This window comes from Schistocerca piceifrons, chromosome 6, assembly GCF_021461385.2.
Source record: "Schistocerca piceifrons isolate TAMUIC-IGC-003096 chromosome 6, iqSchPice1.1, whole genome shotgun sequence".
Classification (NCBI taxonomy): Eukaryota; Metazoa; Arthropoda; class Insecta; order Orthoptera; family Acrididae; genus Schistocerca; species Schistocerca piceifrons.
In genome coordinates, this window is record NC_060143.1 from 161,504,844 (window position 1) to 161,522,512 (window position 17,669).

General features: G+C 38.5%; 1 protein-coding gene across 1 annotated transcript in view; it reads left to right on the top strand.

The window, feature by feature from the left end:
* LOC124803208 (dynein beta chain, ciliary-like) overlaps positions 1-17,669 on the top strand; it is a 586,091-nt gene that overhangs the window by 358,803 nt on the left and 209,619 nt on the right. The window contains exon 21 of the mRNA XM_047264389.1: positions 777-1,001. Within this exon, the coding sequence (XP_047120345.1) occupies positions 777-1,001 (225 nt within the window). The remainder of the gene's footprint in view (positions 1-776; positions 1,002-17,669) is intronic.

A 17,669-nucleotide genomic window follows, 5' to 3' on the forward strand; every position in this document is an offset into this window, starting at 1 on the left:
AATTTTGTTACCAGTCCATATGGTAGTTGCATGTTTCTTTGCTTGAAAATAATTACCTAATGCTACATTTACCATGTTATAGCAGTTTTTGTCATGAACTAGTCAAAGATTCTATATCTTCAAAATCTAATCGTGAGAATCAATCTAAACTTCGAATTAAAGAAAGCAAGTTTGGCCATGTTTACAACTAGATTACTCATATGCCTGAGGGGTGGACTTAATTTTAGTTTTAATTAACACCTACAAAAATTTGGAATTCATTTTTAAACAATGTAAAGTTCTGTATGGAATAACAGCAATATTATGAAAAAGAATAGATTGCTGCTCACCATATATAGGAATCACTGAGCTGCAGATAGGCAGAACAAAAAGAGTGCTATTCATTTTAACTTTTGGCCAAAAGGCCTTGTTCTGAAGTAGAAAACACACACACATTCACACAAGCACAATTCATACACGCATCAGTACTGTCACTGTGTACCAGAACTGTGGACATGAACATGCAAAGAAACAAAAGATGAACTGGGCAACTTCATTTCTTTGCAGTGATAATTAAACCTTTATGTAGCTTGTCAGTAATAATCCCTCAATAAGCCATTATCCACTCATCCAGTCATTCATTTAATTCATTTACATAAATCCTACATTATCACAGTGTGCAGATGAAAATATATCTACATTAGCAAAGTGCATGGATGTTTTCACTTTCTGAATAACCAGATCATAAATAACCTTAATAATAGTGCACTTAATGGGTCATTTTTATATAATTTTAGCGTAGTGACCGAGAGAGACCAGAAGATCAAGTGTTAATGCGGGCCTTGAGAGATTTCAATATACCAAAGATAGTTACTGATGATGTACCTGTCTTCATGGGTCTCATTGGGGATCTGTTCCCTGCACTGGATGTTCCTAGGAAACGAGATCTAGATTTTGAAAAAATGGTGAAGCAAGCTGCTGTGGATAATAAACTCCAGCCTGAAGATAATTTTATTCTCAAGGTAAGGATACTGCTCTGGTATGCAATAAGGGCTTCAATAGAAATAAACAGTTATATATCTGTACAAGGCTGCTATGTAGGCCTACTCTACTGTTGCTCTGTAGCTATTTTGTGTCATCTGTTTACCCTGCTTTATGTGCCTTCATGTAAGAATTGTACCTTCCTGTCATAGTTGATGCCCATATGTATGCAACCATGTACATATGAATATAATAGAGGGAAACATTCCACGTGGGAAAAATATATCTAAAAAGAAAGATGATGAAACTTACCAAACAAAAGCGCTGGCAGGTCGATAGACACACAAACAAACACAAACATACACACAAAATTCTAGCTTTCGCAACCAATGGTTGCCTCGTCAGGAAAGAGGGAAGGAGAAGGAAAGACAAAAGGATATGGGTTTTAAGGGAGAGGGTAAGGAATCATTCCAATCCCGGGAGCGGAAAGACTTACCTTAGGGGGAAAAAAGGACAGGTATACACTCGCACACACACACATATCCATCCACACATACACAGACACAAGCAGACATTTGTAAAGGCCAGGCATGTTTGCGGAGGGAATGTAAATAAAACTTAATGGGGTCGTTGTGAAGGTGTTGTGAGGGTGACATGGTACTAGAAGGTGGAAAGTGGAACACGAGGCTGAAATGAAAATGAAAATAAATATGAAAAAATATATGGGGAGAGATAAAGGTAAAATTAGAAAGCAAATGGAGATCTGGTGTGAAGAAGGCGAAAAAGGGTTGGTTAGGGCTGGGCTATGTTGATCCTGTGGTGAACTTGTGTAGGTAGATAATGATGTGCATAAAGGTTAGGTGGTTGTGTTGCCGCCAAAACACGTTAAGGGTGGAGAAATTCGGGAAAATTTCGAAAAAACTACGTGAGGATGTATTAAAAGGAGTGGTTTGGTGGTGGCAGATTATGGAAATGAAGCTAACAATTGTTTGATGAAGAAATAATGACGTTAAAACCTGTGGGAAGCGGCTAAAAATGATCGGTGATGTGAGAAAAACGGAAATGGAAATAAAGCAAAAGTTATTAAAACTGCCGAAAGGGTTGTTTAATAGCTAAAAGGAACTGTTTGTGGACTGGAAACGGTGGATTTTATAGCAGCAAAGCGGAAGAAAGAAAAAAAAAAAATTTTTTTTGGTTATGCTTTCGAAGTGATTTACGTATTATTACGTATTATTGAGTGTATATCGACGGGATAAAATTGTATACTGGATTACGGTAAAAAAGGAGAAGGTGAATAGAAAGTGAAACTGCTGGCAAAAACAGAAGGAGGAAATAAGACGACAGAAAAGACTTCGAAATGTAACAGTGACAATAACAATAACGATAACAATAACAAACGTGATTGTTGGCTTCAAATTAATGATATGAATATAATAGAGGGAAACATTCCACGTGGGAAAAATATATCTAAAAAGAAAGATGATGAAACTTACCAAACAAAAGCGCTGGCAGGTCGATAGACACACAAACAAACACAAACATACACACAAAATTCTAGCTTTCGCAACCAATGGTTGCCTCGTCAGGAAAGAGGGAAGGAGAAGGAAAGACAAAAGGATATGGGTTTTAAGGGAGAGGGTAAGGAATCATTCCAATCCCGGGAGCGGAAAGACTTACCTTAGGGGGAAAAAAGGACAGGTATACACTCGCACACACACACATATCCATCCACACATACACAGACACAAGCAGACATTTGTAAAGGCCTTTACAAATGTCTGCTTGTGTCTGTGTATGTGTGGATGGATATGTGTGTGTGTGCGAGTGTATACCTGTCCTTTTTTCCCCCTAAGGTAAGTCTTTCCGCTCCCGGGATTGGAATGATTCCTTACCCTCTCCCTTAAAACCCATATCCTTTTGTCTTTCCTTCTCCTTCCCTCTTTCCTGACGAGGCAACCATTGGTTGCGAAAGCTAGAATTTTGTGTGTATGTTTGTGTTTGTTTGTGTGTCTATCGACCTGCCAGCGCTTTTGTTTGGTAAGTTTCATCATCTTTCTTTTTAGATATATTCAACCATGTACATATACACACAAGCACTCACATGTGTGCTCATATATATACACACACACACACACACACACACACACACACACACACACACACACACACACACACACACACACACATAAACATTTTCCTTGGATCATCCTTACTCATCTATAAGATAGTATCAAACACGAACTAGGTGATACATATTTAAGTATGTAAATACGTAAAATTAGTTCCATCAGTTTCAAGAGTAGCAATTGCTGCTGTACTTCTTATAGAAAAATACCATTAAGGCTTTTATTTTATCTCATTAATTATTTTTGTACCAAAGAGAGAGTAACATTAACTTTTAAACACTTGTTTCTCATCCTCCTCTAGTTTATTCTTCATCATATAGTCTCATTGTTGGGGACCTGCATTGACTGTACCAAATGACAGACAGTTAAACTCCTCTTTTTTTCCTCATTGTTAACTTGCATTTAATTCTGCCTTCTCTTCTCTCATGGCATGGCATGTTCTGAAACTAATAATCGTGTAGAAGCATTCACACAGTATTACATAAGCAAAATTAAAACAACTTGTATCATTGCTCAACATATACTCGTAATGACTCAGTATTCTGTTTCCTGCCAATTGTGCTACTTTTTAACTACACCATATACTAACTGTTTCTTATCAGCACTGTAATTAATATGACCCTAAATATTATGAAAGTTTGTATAGATCAATGGAATTGCAAAAGTCATTTTGTGTAAGTTTGAATAGCAGTTATCTTCCTACATATCGGTTTTATAGTGAAATAATTTATAAGATCCTTTTGTACTTTTGGGTCATACAGACATTAAGAAATAAAGACAATATTAATTAGGACAGATTGCTACTCACCACATAAAGGAGGCACTCAGAGGCAGATAGGCATATTAATAAAAGTACACTAACGGACGGATATTATTCAGCTATCAGGCAAAGTCCTTCATCAGATGAAGAAAACCATGCATGCAGAGACAGATTCATACATGAACAACTCACACAAACACGGCAACTATCATCTCCAAGGTATCGTGGCCCTACTGTGAAAAGTAGAAATCTCATCAGGGGGAGGGAAGGGGGGTGATAGTGGGTGTACAGAAGTAAGCATCTTTTCTTAACAGTGTTTCAAAGAGTTTTGTACTTAAAATATTTCCTTGAAGATTATGAGCAGTACAATTGTTGAAAATTTGTGTCTGGATGATACTGCTACTTTATTGATAACTGGAGAAGATTTCACCAGTGACATTCACAGATAAAAGGTGCTTTATTGTATATGAAACATGGAACTTTAATAGTGGCAATTATTTATGAGGGTGATTCAAATGAAAAGCTTAAAAGTTCCATAAAAATTTGAAAAGTTGTGTGATAGAGTTAATAGGTGGCAGTAGTATTCTTTGACATTCAGAAAGTGACAGACAGGTGGCAGAGTGATGCTACAATGCAGGAGAACATAGCAGCATCTACAACAAGAGGACCGCCTAGCTGTCAACAAGCACCATTATTGAACAACAATCTGTGATGTGTTTTTTGTGTAGTGAAGGCATCAAACCAATCGAAATCATCGCAGAATGACAGCACAGTATGATATTCATGTTTGTCATTGCAGCAAGTGTGTGAGGCATTAGAAGTTTGAAGGCAGTGTAACGTCTGTAGAGTACGCCCCAAGACTAGGGCAGACTCATGGCATAGTAACAGACAGGAACATTGCATTAGTGGAGATGCTTGTAATGGAGAGCAGGCACATAACTCTGAACAGAATAGCCAAAAGTTTGAAGATTAGTATAGGTTCAGTGCAGAAAGTTGCTCATAATATACTGCAATTCAGTAAGGTGTCTTCAAGATGAGTGCCACATCAATTGACTGCTGAATTGAAATACCATATGTCGATGCCTTTGAAGAACTTTTGCATCATTTCCACATCCAAGGTGATGCATTTCTGCGAAAAATTGTTACAAGTGATGAGACTTGGATCCGCTATCACCAACCAGAAGTGAAAAGGTCAAGCACAGAACGACACTACAGCTCACCACCAAAACCAAAAAAAACCCAGCACTCAACCATTTGCTGGAAATGTCATGCTCATTCTATTCTGGGATGCAAATGGAGTAATTTTGGAGCATTACTTGGATAGGGGAATGACAATAACCACTACTTCTTATTCAGACATGCTGAAAAATCAACTTCTCCCTACAATCAAATTAAACAACGAGGACTTCTGACTTGAAGATTATTGCTACAGTGTGACAATGCATGACCACTTACAACCATAAGACAGTTGAGACTTTTCAGAAAATTAAATCCTCCTTATTCAGCAGACCTCACTCCTAGTAAATTTCACCTATTTGGGGCACTCAAAGAAGCAATGAGAGGCAGGCATTTCAGAAATGATGAAATGTCAGAAATGTCCTGCACAACTGGCTACACATGCAGTAATGGTATCTGTGCACTTCCAAAACAATAGAATATGTGCATTCAAGATGAGGGAGACTACATCAAAAAAAATAGGTGTAAGTTTTTTGTTTATTCAATTAAAAATACTATAAAAACGCTGGCAGGTCGATAGACACACAAACAAACACAAACATACACACAAAATTCAAGCTTTCGCAACAAATTGTTGCCTCATCAGGAAAGAGGGAAGGAGAGGGGAAGACGAAAGGAAGTGGGTTTTAAAGGAGAGGGTAAGGAGTCATTCCAATCCCGGGAGCGGAAAGACTTACCTTAGGGGGAAAAAAGGACAGGTATACACTCGCACACACGCACATATCCATCCACACATACAGACACAAGCAGACATATGTCTGAAATATGTCTGCTTGTGTCTGTATGTGTGGATGGATATGTGCGTGTGTGCGAGTGTATACCTGTCCTTTTTTCCCCCTAAGGTAAGTCTTTCCGCTCCCGGGATTGGAATGACTCCTTACCCTCTCCTTTAAAACCCACTTCCTTTCGTCTTCCCCTCTCCTTCCCTCTTTCCTGATGAGGCAACAATTTGTTGCGAAAGCTTGAATTTTGTGTGTATGTTTGTGTTTGTTTGTGTGTCTATCGACCTGCCAGCGTTTTTGTTCGGTAAGTCACCTCATCTTTGTATTTATATATAATTTTTCCCACGTGGAATGTTTCCTTCCATTATATTGATATAAAAATACTATAACACTTTTAAGGTTTTCATTTGAATTGCCCTTGTATTTACAACTTATATTAAATAGATACATGTTTTGAAGTTTTACTGTCCTTCAAAGTAGACACCAGCATCATGTATAGCCATTGCCAATGATGTGGAGGTTGTAGTAAACCCTTAGCAGTACCAATTGTGTTGATTGTTCAAGTGGAGCAGTTTGCTGCCCAAGGAATCTCTGTGACAGTTCTGAAGCAAATGCCATGAAGTGCTTACTTCAATTGAGTAGCAAGTTGAAATCACAGTCTGGGGACTGTGGTGGGTGATGCAGCACTTCCCTGCCCCTTATAAATGGAACAAGTCAGTCACAACCTGTGCCATATGTGCCTCGGCTTTGTCCTACAAAATGATGGGCAGGTCCTTGCATAAAGCGTCACCGTTTGTTTCTCTGAGCTGATCATGGTCTGTGTAACAAAAATGGATAGGTGGTTTGGATATGACAAGAGGTAGCTCCCCACTAAGTTGTCAACTGTGCAAATGGTATGTTGTGCTGCAGCAATTAGCAACTCAGTTTACCATTGATGGCAGAACACTGCTTTGCAGCATACTATGCCATCACTACTACAGCCTCCAGCTCCAGAATTATGTTGGTGGTTGGCCCACACATTCCTTGGCTAGTATTGAGCTGATACTGCAACACAGTACACAAACCCAAATTCACCAAGATAAAAATTGAAACAGCATGCCAAATTGTTTCATGTGAATCAACTTATAATTGCACACTTTAACTGAGCAACAGTCTTAGCCCCAGATATAACCAAAATTTTTAAAGAAACCCTCAGCTTGCTAGTATGTATGTTTCCCAGTCATACTGGCATTGGATGAGACATTAATTATCCAGCAATCAATTGGGATCATTGCAGTATTGTAATTGATGAACACCACGCAACATCCTGTGAAACAATATTAAATGCATTCTTTGAAAGCTATGTAAAAATGAATGCACGAAAGCTCATTGATGATGCAAATACGGGGTAGTTTGAAAAATTGGTAAAATAACCACCAGATGTTTGCACTAGACAAAGAGATTCCCGTGTAATAATAGATCATCCTTTACAAGTAAACACATAACACGTCAGTGCTCTGGGTAAAGATCTGTGGTGCAAATGTCTCTCTGTTGTTCCCATGTAGTGATTTGTGAATATCAAAAACATCAAGATTCAAGCAGTGGTTAAGTACTTCATAAAGAAAGGTGTGAAAGGAAATGAAGTTCATGCCAATTTTCAGAACCCACTGGGGGCTCTTATACTGTGCCACTTTTGGATAAGCAAAAGAATCATTAACAATGTGTGCAAAACTTTACTAGGATGTCCAGTAAATATATCTACATATCACAGTACCTGTTCTGGCCTCTGGCCCTGTGAAGGAGCGACACTTGATTCCTGATGTTCTATGTTTTACTTGTTACGGGATCAGCACCAACACACAACCATTAACACTCCACACTAACGTGCTATGTGTATTGTATTATGGTGGGCATGTGTCTTTATCAAACAACATTCCTGCTGAGCATACTACAAAACAGTGTTCACTGATTGGATCAGGAACACTGCTTTAAGAAAGGACTCCACCTTAATAGTGTGTAATCCAAGCAACAAATCATCTTTGCCAGATGTAGCACTTCGGTGATATTCATTTCCAGTTTTGTGCTACTTGAAGCAGCTGCAATCGTACAGTGCTGCGCTTGAGTACTAGCCACACCAACTTCAAATGTAGTGTGCACTTGTACTATTTCCACAAGAGCATAATGTTAACACTGTACTGACTGCTTTTCTATTAAAAGATTGTGGGACCTTGCCATATGATTGCACCTACAATTCAACAGTGTCAATGATTGTGGTTACTTTGACATTAGCCTTTTCTGTGTGTAGCTCCCATTATTAATGATGCATTTATTTCACTTAAACACATAAACCATTCATCAAATGAACTCATGAAAGTCTTCAAGTGTGTTAGTATACGAGTGATAAATTAACTTGCTCTCTACTAGACTTGTAAGCAAAATACTGTGTGGAATAAGTCTTGTACAATTATTTCTTCCAAACAAATTAAAAAACAAATTGATGATATTGTAATCTGTTATTGCCATTTTCCCTCATCATTATGATAATACTTTATTGTTTAAATGATATGAAAAATGTTCAATAAGAAGTGCAACACACTTTTTTTGTGTGACATAATTTCATGAAGTTCCAGTAGGTGGCAGCACTACACATAGCCTTCATTGTGGTGTCTGTAACAGAGGTGCATTCCAGGCAGAGAGCTGTCATTGAATTTCTTTTGGAGGAAAACCAGAGCAGCACAGATATTCATAGGCACTTGTAGTATGGAGACCTGACACTGACAAAGCGACTGTTATCACTCCAATAAAGTTGCACAAATCTGTCCAATCTCCTGTGTGCCATCCAGTTGGGTACACACTTGTGAATGGAATGTGCACAGACACTCAAGTGAGGTGATCAACAGATCACAATCAAACACCTCACTACTCAACTAGATGTCTCTATTGGTAGCACTGACACATTCATCCACCAGTTAGGGTCCTCAAAGGTGTGTGCCCACTGCCTTCCTTGTTGCTTAACAGAAGACCATAAAGAGCAATGAAGGACAAACTACGCAGAACTGCTTGCACATTATGAGGCAGATCATGACAGTTTTTCGCCGAACATCATTACAGGCAATGAAACGTGATCATGGGGATGTACTAGATAGTAAGTAAGGAGACCCGGGTTCAATTCCTGGCGATTGCAAAAATTTTAATTCCTTTATTCAGCTTCCACCACTATCATAGATAAAGAAGAGACTTACCGTATTTACTCGAATCTAAGCCGCACCTGAAAAATGAGACTCGAAATCAAGGGAAAAAAAAATTTTCCCGAATCTAAGCCGCACCTGACATTTGAGACTCGAAATTCCAAGGGAGAGAAAAGTTTTAGGCCGCACCTCCAAATCGAAACAAAGTTGGTCCACTGTAATATGAGACACAATTTAGATCGAATGAATGCGATACAGCTACAGTAGTTTGGTTCGAGTCAAGCTTAGCAGTTAAGCTTTACCATGTAAACCATTGCTATGCGTCAGGTGCTCCGTCTGTATTTATACAGGTACCCTTCCTTTTTCACGTACTTCGTCTGGTTTGAATTGACTGCTTATTTTTCTTTGATCTGATAAGTGCCGTTCTCTTTGTTATAGGTGTTTACGTCACTCTATGCTGAAAATGCATTACTGTACTGTGTCATGCATTGTTTGTCGCATTCTGATAATGTGTGTTTACGACCTGTCGCCGCTTGCGGCATGACTTGCTTTTGTGCGCACTAACACCGGTTACAATTTAAAAAAAAGAGAGGAATTGTCTCATTAGCAAAACAATGGCAAGAGACTGCTATTTGTTGTTACTTACACTGCTGCTTTCTTTGATAATGATCAACAAAAACCAAATAATAGACTGTGTATGATAGAAGGTGTTCTGAACAAGAGTTTAGCAAAAATTTTTCTTTGTTTGAAAATCTTTGCAGACGCCTCTGTAGTACATTACATTCTGCACAAAAATTAGTCATCTTAGATTTAAAAATCTTGTCAATTGCTGTGCTTCATTTCTGACTGTACCACTATTAGGCATAAGAATATACAAATATAAACATGACATGATACGTATATTATTCCGTGTTTGCTGTTGTCTCACTCTAGTTTTGCAGTTTATTAGTCAGACAGGATTTAAATGAGATAGCAGCAAGCACGAAAGAATACATGGCGAAATGTTTATATTCATCTTATTTTTATGGTGAAGATAATACTGCATGTGATTCACAATTCATAAAAGTTCCTATTAGCAATGATCTCGCCACAGGTTGGAAAAAATTCAGAACGCAGAGTTGACCATATTGACAAACATCCCAAACAGTCTTGCCAGTCGGATTTTCGTAGTATGTTGAAATACTGCTACATTCGAAGATGACGAATATAGAATTTGTATTTACTTTGTTGAATAATGTATGAAAATGCAGTGATCGAAACTCGAGGCGAAGAAAAAAGCTCGTCTTCCGCCCCCCCCCCCCTTTTTTTTTTTTTTTTTTTATGCAGAGGTTTTGTCGCCAGTATTTATCTTTGTGCCTGTAAAGCATGCCTGTGTAGTGCTACATAATTCGACGGCAGAAGTTAGTTGTGGTGGCACCTACCAACATTTTTCAGAACTTCCGCTTACTTTGCACTCGAATCTAAGCCGCAGGCAGGTTTTTGGATTACAAGAACCAGAAAAAAAGTGCAGCTTAGATTCGAGTAAATATGGTAAATGTCACAAGGAAATTTAATTATAAGATCTATACGGTCAGCTGAGGTACAGGATTTCCCAATTATGTCCAATACTGAGGTGCTATTCCAATGCCAGAGAGCTCAGAGCAGTAATGGCTATTTAGGGGGAAAAATAAGCTGAAGATATGATTTGAAATGTGTGTTGGAGAGGACATTAGACTTGGGTAGTCCATGCAAAACTGTGAACCATAGTGCTGTAGTGATGTAATGGTTAGCATTCCTGCCCAGTAATCAAGGAGACCTGGGTTCAAGTCCTGGCTGTAGCACAAATTTTAATTCATTTATTCAACTTCCACCGTTATCGTAGATAAAAGATGAGACTTAAATGCCTTGAGGAAATTTAATTATAAGCTCTAATGAAACATGAGTTCATCACTTTGAACTGGAAACAAAATAGCAGTTCATGGTGTCACCAAACTGCCTCTTCTCTGAAGAAATAGTTCAAAGCCTCATTGTAAGTGAGTAAAGTCATGGTGACAATCTTCCAGTATGCTGAAGGGATTATTGTGTTTGATGTCGTCCTTCGTGGTGTAATGATCAGCTATGAAGTGTATTGTGTTCCCCTGAGAAAATTGAAGAAATGACTTCTGCATGTTTGTTGCCACAAAAATTCAAATGAACGTCATCTTCTCCTTGACAGCACAAGGCCTCAGAGAAGTCAGCACACCCAAGAGGAGCTCAGAAAACTTCATTGGACATTCTGCCTCATCCATCCTACATCCCAGACCTCTCACCTTCTGACTTCCATCTGTTTGGCCCAATCAAGGAGGCATCCTGCAGCAAGAAGTATGTGGATGATGGGGAGGTTATTGATGCAGCAAGATGTTGGCTCCAGTATCGATCAGTAGAGTGGTACCATGTGCGCATTCATGCCCTCCCAGTAAGGTGGCATTGAATGGAGATTATGTGGAAAAATAGGGTTTTGTAGCCAAAAGATAGGGAATAATATGGTGTATTGGAATGCTGAATGAAACCAACTTGATTTCAGAATAAAAAGATGTGTTTCAATACTTATTGAATGTCCCTTGTATTAGTTTGGAACACGAAGCCTTTCTTGGGACCAGCTATCTTAATAATCAACAATTCTTGCCTTTCTTAATTTTAGTACAAATCAAACCTAATTGGTGGTCAATCTCATACTGTTAAACCTCACAGAATAATATTGCTGTCAATTCATTTCATGTAATTTGCCCAGCTGAGCAGTCGACATTTGTGTAGTCACAACACCTTCTCCATTCACAGCCACTACCAACCTTCATGGTATAAATGGTCTGACAATAGTCATCTTCTGATTGAAACAGATAATAGTTAAAAACAAATTTTTTATTGCAGTCAGGCCTGTAGAGTTGTCTGGAAGCGAGGTGTAGCAAAGCTAATTCAGTGAGCGCTCAGCTACGATCTACTCTCTTCTGCAAGAAGGAAGTCAGTACCAAGACTAAGTTATCTGTGCATCGTTCAATCTTTCGACTAACTTTGTTGTATGGGAGCAAAATCTGGGTGGATTCAGGTTACCTTATCAACAAGGTTGAGGTTACGGATATGAAAGTAGCTAGGATGATTGCAGGTACTAGTAGATGGGAACAATGGCAGGAGGGTGTCCACAATGAGGAAATCAAAGAAAAACTGGGAATGAACTCTATAGATGTAGCAGTCAGGGCGAACAGGCTTAGATGGTGGGGTCATGTTACACGCATGGGAGAAGCAAGGTTACTCAAGAGACTCATGGGTTCAGCAGTAGGGGCGAGGAGGAGTCAGGGCAGACCAAATAGAAGGTACCTGGATTTGGTTAAGAATGACTTTGAAGTAATAGGCTTAACATCAGAAGAGGCACCAATGTTAACACTGAATAGGGGATCATGGAGGAATTTTATAAGGGGGACTACGCTCCAGACTGAATGCTGAAAGGAATAATCAGTCGTAAATGATGATGATGATGATGATGATGATGATGATGATGAGTCAGGTCTGTTTTTAATTCATTGTTAAAATATTTCATTTTATTTCACAATATGATCATTCATTGATATGCTACTGAGGGCTGACAACCCCCTGATAAGCAGACTAAGTATCAATAAAATAAATAAAAATAAAACACTATGGGCTACTGTCCTTTAAGCTCTGACATGTAACAGGTCAGGCTACAGAGTCACTTCAGGTGTTGGACCACTATATCATGCAAACTAAAGACATTAATTTAAGCCACTTGTTAGTTTGTATTTGAGGTGGCTGGGCCTGCTGTATTTGCTCAGTCAAATAGTTCTGTGGTTATTGTTCAGTTCCAATGAGTCCAAAATTACTCCTGGAAATCTGAGGCACAAAATTAAACAAAATTAAATCAGTCAACAATGATGTTACCATACAATGTTGTGGCCACATGTACATAGTTTCTGTGAGAAAATCACCTAACTGTGTAATGGAGCTACAATCTCACACATTGCCCATAAATCCGCAACAATATCACATTTATCTAAAAGCTTCATCTCAACTAACTTTGACGTTTATTACTTTGGAACAGTTGGGTCTCCGATCCATATGAAATGTCTCCAAAAGATCAAATTAACCTCTTCTGACATACAAAAGGTCAGTAGCAGTTGCGATGCACCCAGTATTATTAAATTAAATCACATTAAATCACCTTCAAATTAACCTTTAATAGAATCAGATCTTGGCACTAAACTTCAGATATACACCTTCATACATAACATCTCATTTGAAAAACCCATAATACCATCATATAGTGATAGGCTTTGTACTAATCAGTAAGCTATGCGTGTCTCATGACTTACTGGATGGGCAATGCTGACTTCAACATATTTGTGGCACACTACCACGGTTATTGATTCCAACTCCTAACTGCTCACTGCTACTTCCAAATGATTGACTCCCAAGCCAAAACTGAACTGCCCATCTCTCAAGCTCAAACCATACTGATGATAAGCCATATGTTAATTTCATTCGGAACCATTTTACAAGTAAATGAACAGTGTTCTACTTCACATTTAACAGTGAGGTTGTTGTCTTTTGCAGCCACCTACTGGTGGTATCGACAGCTGTACAGTTTTTTGTTCTGTGCAGCCCTGGGTTCTACTTTGCCACAAACTACCATCTCATCGGTGTACGACTGCACTGTATTGCATCCACTACTACGACATTATAACATAAAAACATATAAGAAACACATGGCACACACATCTACATTTACAACACTTATAGGTTTTAATTGATCTACAATTGACCACCAGTGCAACTGAGGTAACCATTAAAAAAATGCTCTTGAAAATTTTGTATTCTTACATTCTGTTCTGTCATACTCAACTGTTGCCAAGTGGACAAACACATTTAAATTTGGCCAAGCCAGCTTAGATGAACAACCAAGAAGTACCACTACTCCAGAATTAATTGCAAAAGTGCACAAAATAGCCATGGAGGATTGCCAACTGAAAGTGTGAGAAATTGCAGAAGCAATAAGGTTGTCATCTGAATTGACATATCCCAGTTTAACAGTGGAATTGAATATGAGAAAATCATCTGGTAGACGAGTACCACAAGTCTTAATGCATGATCAGCACCACATCACAATAGAAATGTCTGAACAATGTTTGACCCATTTTCAGAGCAATCAACAAGATTTTGTGCACTGGTTTGTGACCACTGATGAAACTTGAGTCCACTACAATTCCCCAGAGACAAAATAACAGTCAGAGCAGTGGAAACTTCTTGACTTAACACCATCAAAGATAGCATCAGCTGGAAAGGTCATAGCGTCAGTTTTCTGAGGTGCAAAAGGGATTCTGCTGGTATATCGTCTTCCCACAGGTCAAACTGTTACTGGACAATGCTGTGTTAACCATTTGGCCCAACTACAGCAAAAGTTACATGAAAAAGGCCAGATTTGGCAAGGAAGAAATTCATCTTTCATTAAGACAGTGTATGTCCACACAAGTGCCGTTGCCATGGCAAAAATACATGAAATAAGATATGAAATGTTTTCACACTTGCCTTTTTCAGCTGATTTGGCTCCATCAAACTTCCATCTCTTCCCCAAGCTTACAATTTTCATCATTGGTCAGAGATACTCTTCAAACAAAGAATTGATGGCCAAAGTTGATGGATATTTCTGCAGGCCTGGAGGAATCTAATTTTCAAGGTGGGATCGAGGTTTTGAAACATCACTAGACCAAATGCATTTATGTACAGGGAGACTAAATTGGGAGGGAAAAAGTTTCAGTGAGGTAAGTTATTTCTGTTTCATTCCAAGAACTTTTCAAATTACCGTTTTATATTAGGCTTAATGGCAATAAATAAGGCCTACCTCTTTGAGAATGTCAACATTGGAACTGGTATAAATGACCAAGAGGCCGTTGTTGCAACAATGAATACCAAAGTATAAATGGCAATGAAAACAAGTCAAAAGAGTAACCAGATAAAGAGGCAGTAGTGTCATATCTCAATGAGAAATTTGATATGTTGAGTTCTTTGCAGAATCATGTAGAGGACTGTGACAACAGTTTAGAAAAACAGGTGTCCAAGCACTGGATACATGAGTACTTAGTAAAACAGTTCATGATCTGAGAACACTCCATGGTGTACAGTCTGTAACAAAATTTGTTACTTAAGAAACAGTGACTACTTCACAATGGGTGTAAAGTAAAGCGTAGGAGTATAGATACAGAAATGCTAAGTGAAATGTGTCTTGCTGCAAAAAGGGCAGTGTGTGAACCTTCAGTGACTACTGAAACAGAATCTTATTGTGATCTCTCTCACAAAATCCAGTCACATCTGTAAAGACAGCCAGTGGCACCAAAGTTGCTGTCCAGTCACTCACATGTGAAATAAGAATTCTAATTGAACGTAGGAAAGCAATAACAGGAATGCATGAGTATTGTCCTAGTTTAATTCTGACACCATACTGAATGGTGCATCCTCAGTTCACCAAATAAACTCTGTGTTATCATGGAGACAACAAATTTGTGACAGTCATCCATGCGAGCCACTCGTAGGGAATCTGTTGTCCTTTGCTGGCTATGCATTGGCCATATGTTGCTGACACATGCTCACCTTCTCCATCACAAAGACCCACCTTTGTGTCGCTGTGACTACCCTATGACTGTCGACCACATCTTGTTGGACTGCCCAATTTTAGCTGCTTTGCAGCGAACTTTTAACCTTCCCAGCACCCTGCCTATGGTGTTCAGTGACAATGCCTCAACAGCAGATTTAGTTTTATGTTTTATTTATGAGAGGGGTTTTTATCATACCATCTAAGGGTGGGCATTTGGCCTGCTCTCTGAGGCCTCCACCCTCCCTCCGATTTTGCTCTCTGTCATCATTTCTGTGCATTTTATTGGTCTTGTTGTTCATCTTTTCCCTAAGTGTGTTCATCTCGCCTTGCCTTTTTGCTGGTCATTTTTGTGTGTCTCAGAATGGCTGGCTCAACCTCTTTTATTCTTGTGGTCAGTCAGCTCAGACCATTTGCTCTATTGTTTTAATACCTTTCTCTACTTTTCCTTGTGGTGTATGTCCCCCCCCCCCCTTTTTTTAGTTCCTTTCTTTTGTTTTCTCTTATGGTGTGGTCCCCATTCCTTTTACCCCTTTTTACCTCCACAAATTAAATTTGGGTGCTATTTTACCTTGAGCCTTGTTCGTGTCAGGCAAAAAGGACTGATGACCCTGTAGTTTGGTCCCTTTATATCCCAAACCAACCAACCAATATCACACCATTACAGAGATGAGCAGTGCAAATATTAGTGTCAGCAGCATTGAGAAACAGCTGAAATTGCTAAAATTCAACAGAGCTCCTGGGACCATTTGTCTTGAACAGAATACCTATCAGGTTCTAAACAGAAAATGCATCTGACCTGGTACCTTTTTTAACTGTACGTACTTTGAACAAAAATTGTGCCCAATAGACGGAAGAAAGCATGGTTCACAAATATCAACAAGAAGGACTGCAGAAGTGATCCACCATTATCTTTGACATCTTTCTGTTGTAGAATATTAGAACATATTCAGACCTCAAACATAATGAGGTATCTCGAACGAAACTACCTCCACCATGCTGCCGACTCACATGAGTTCCAAAAATAATAATTCATGTGAAACCAAACTCACACGTTTGCTTACATAACATTCTTCAAACCCTTGGAGCAGTCAGATAAATGCAGTGGTTTTGAATTCCAAAAAGCATTTGGCTCATTGCCACACCATCAATTTTTAATGAAAGGTAACCATATGGGGTATTAAACAAAATTTGTAACTAGACTGAGAATTTCTGACAGGAAAGGCACAGTAGGCTATGAAGTGTTGTGGTACTCTTGTTGTTGATGTTGTATGTAATGATGTGGCAGACAATATTAATAGTGACCTAAGACTTTTTGCATGTGATGCAGTTATCTACAGTAATGTACTGCCTGAAAAAAGCTGCATAAATAGTCAGTCAGCTTTCAGTAAGATTTCAAACAGTACAAAGATGGGGAACTTGCTTTACATGTCCAGAAATGTGAAAGTGTGCTCTTCATGGTATTAAGGAAATGTGTCCAGTCACAACAGTATCAATGAGTAACAAATGAAATCAGTCAACTCGTACAAATACCTATGTGTAACAGTTTGTAGGAATGCTATTTTGTCAAAAACTGACATTTTGAAACCATCACTTTGTACAAAATACAGGCTGATTCCTTCAAAGAAAAAGGCAGCAGTTAGCCACTATTGATAATGCTATTTATTTACATCAGAATAGTTATATTTAAATATGTTATTTCTAATATCATTATTTTTACTGTAGCACACAACCATCCCATGAATTTTTCATCACAAGGGTGAATAAAGAGCCAAAACCTTTATGTGAACAGCTGTCTGAAGATGAGCCTGTCAGCTTGTAACCAGTTACAGTGCTATTTATGTGAATAAATAACTTATCAGTAGTGGCTGGTTGCTATCTTCTTCTCTGAAAGAATCAACCTATAATTTAAGGAATATGAATTAAAATGATTACATAGGCTCATTTATATGTAAAGTAGATGACAGTATTTGGTTGCTAGGTAGGAAACTAGTAAAACACAGTCAGTCTACTAAGTAGATGCAACGCATCCTAGAATATCGGTCAAGTAAGTGGGGCTCATACCAAATTGGACAAATGAGATAT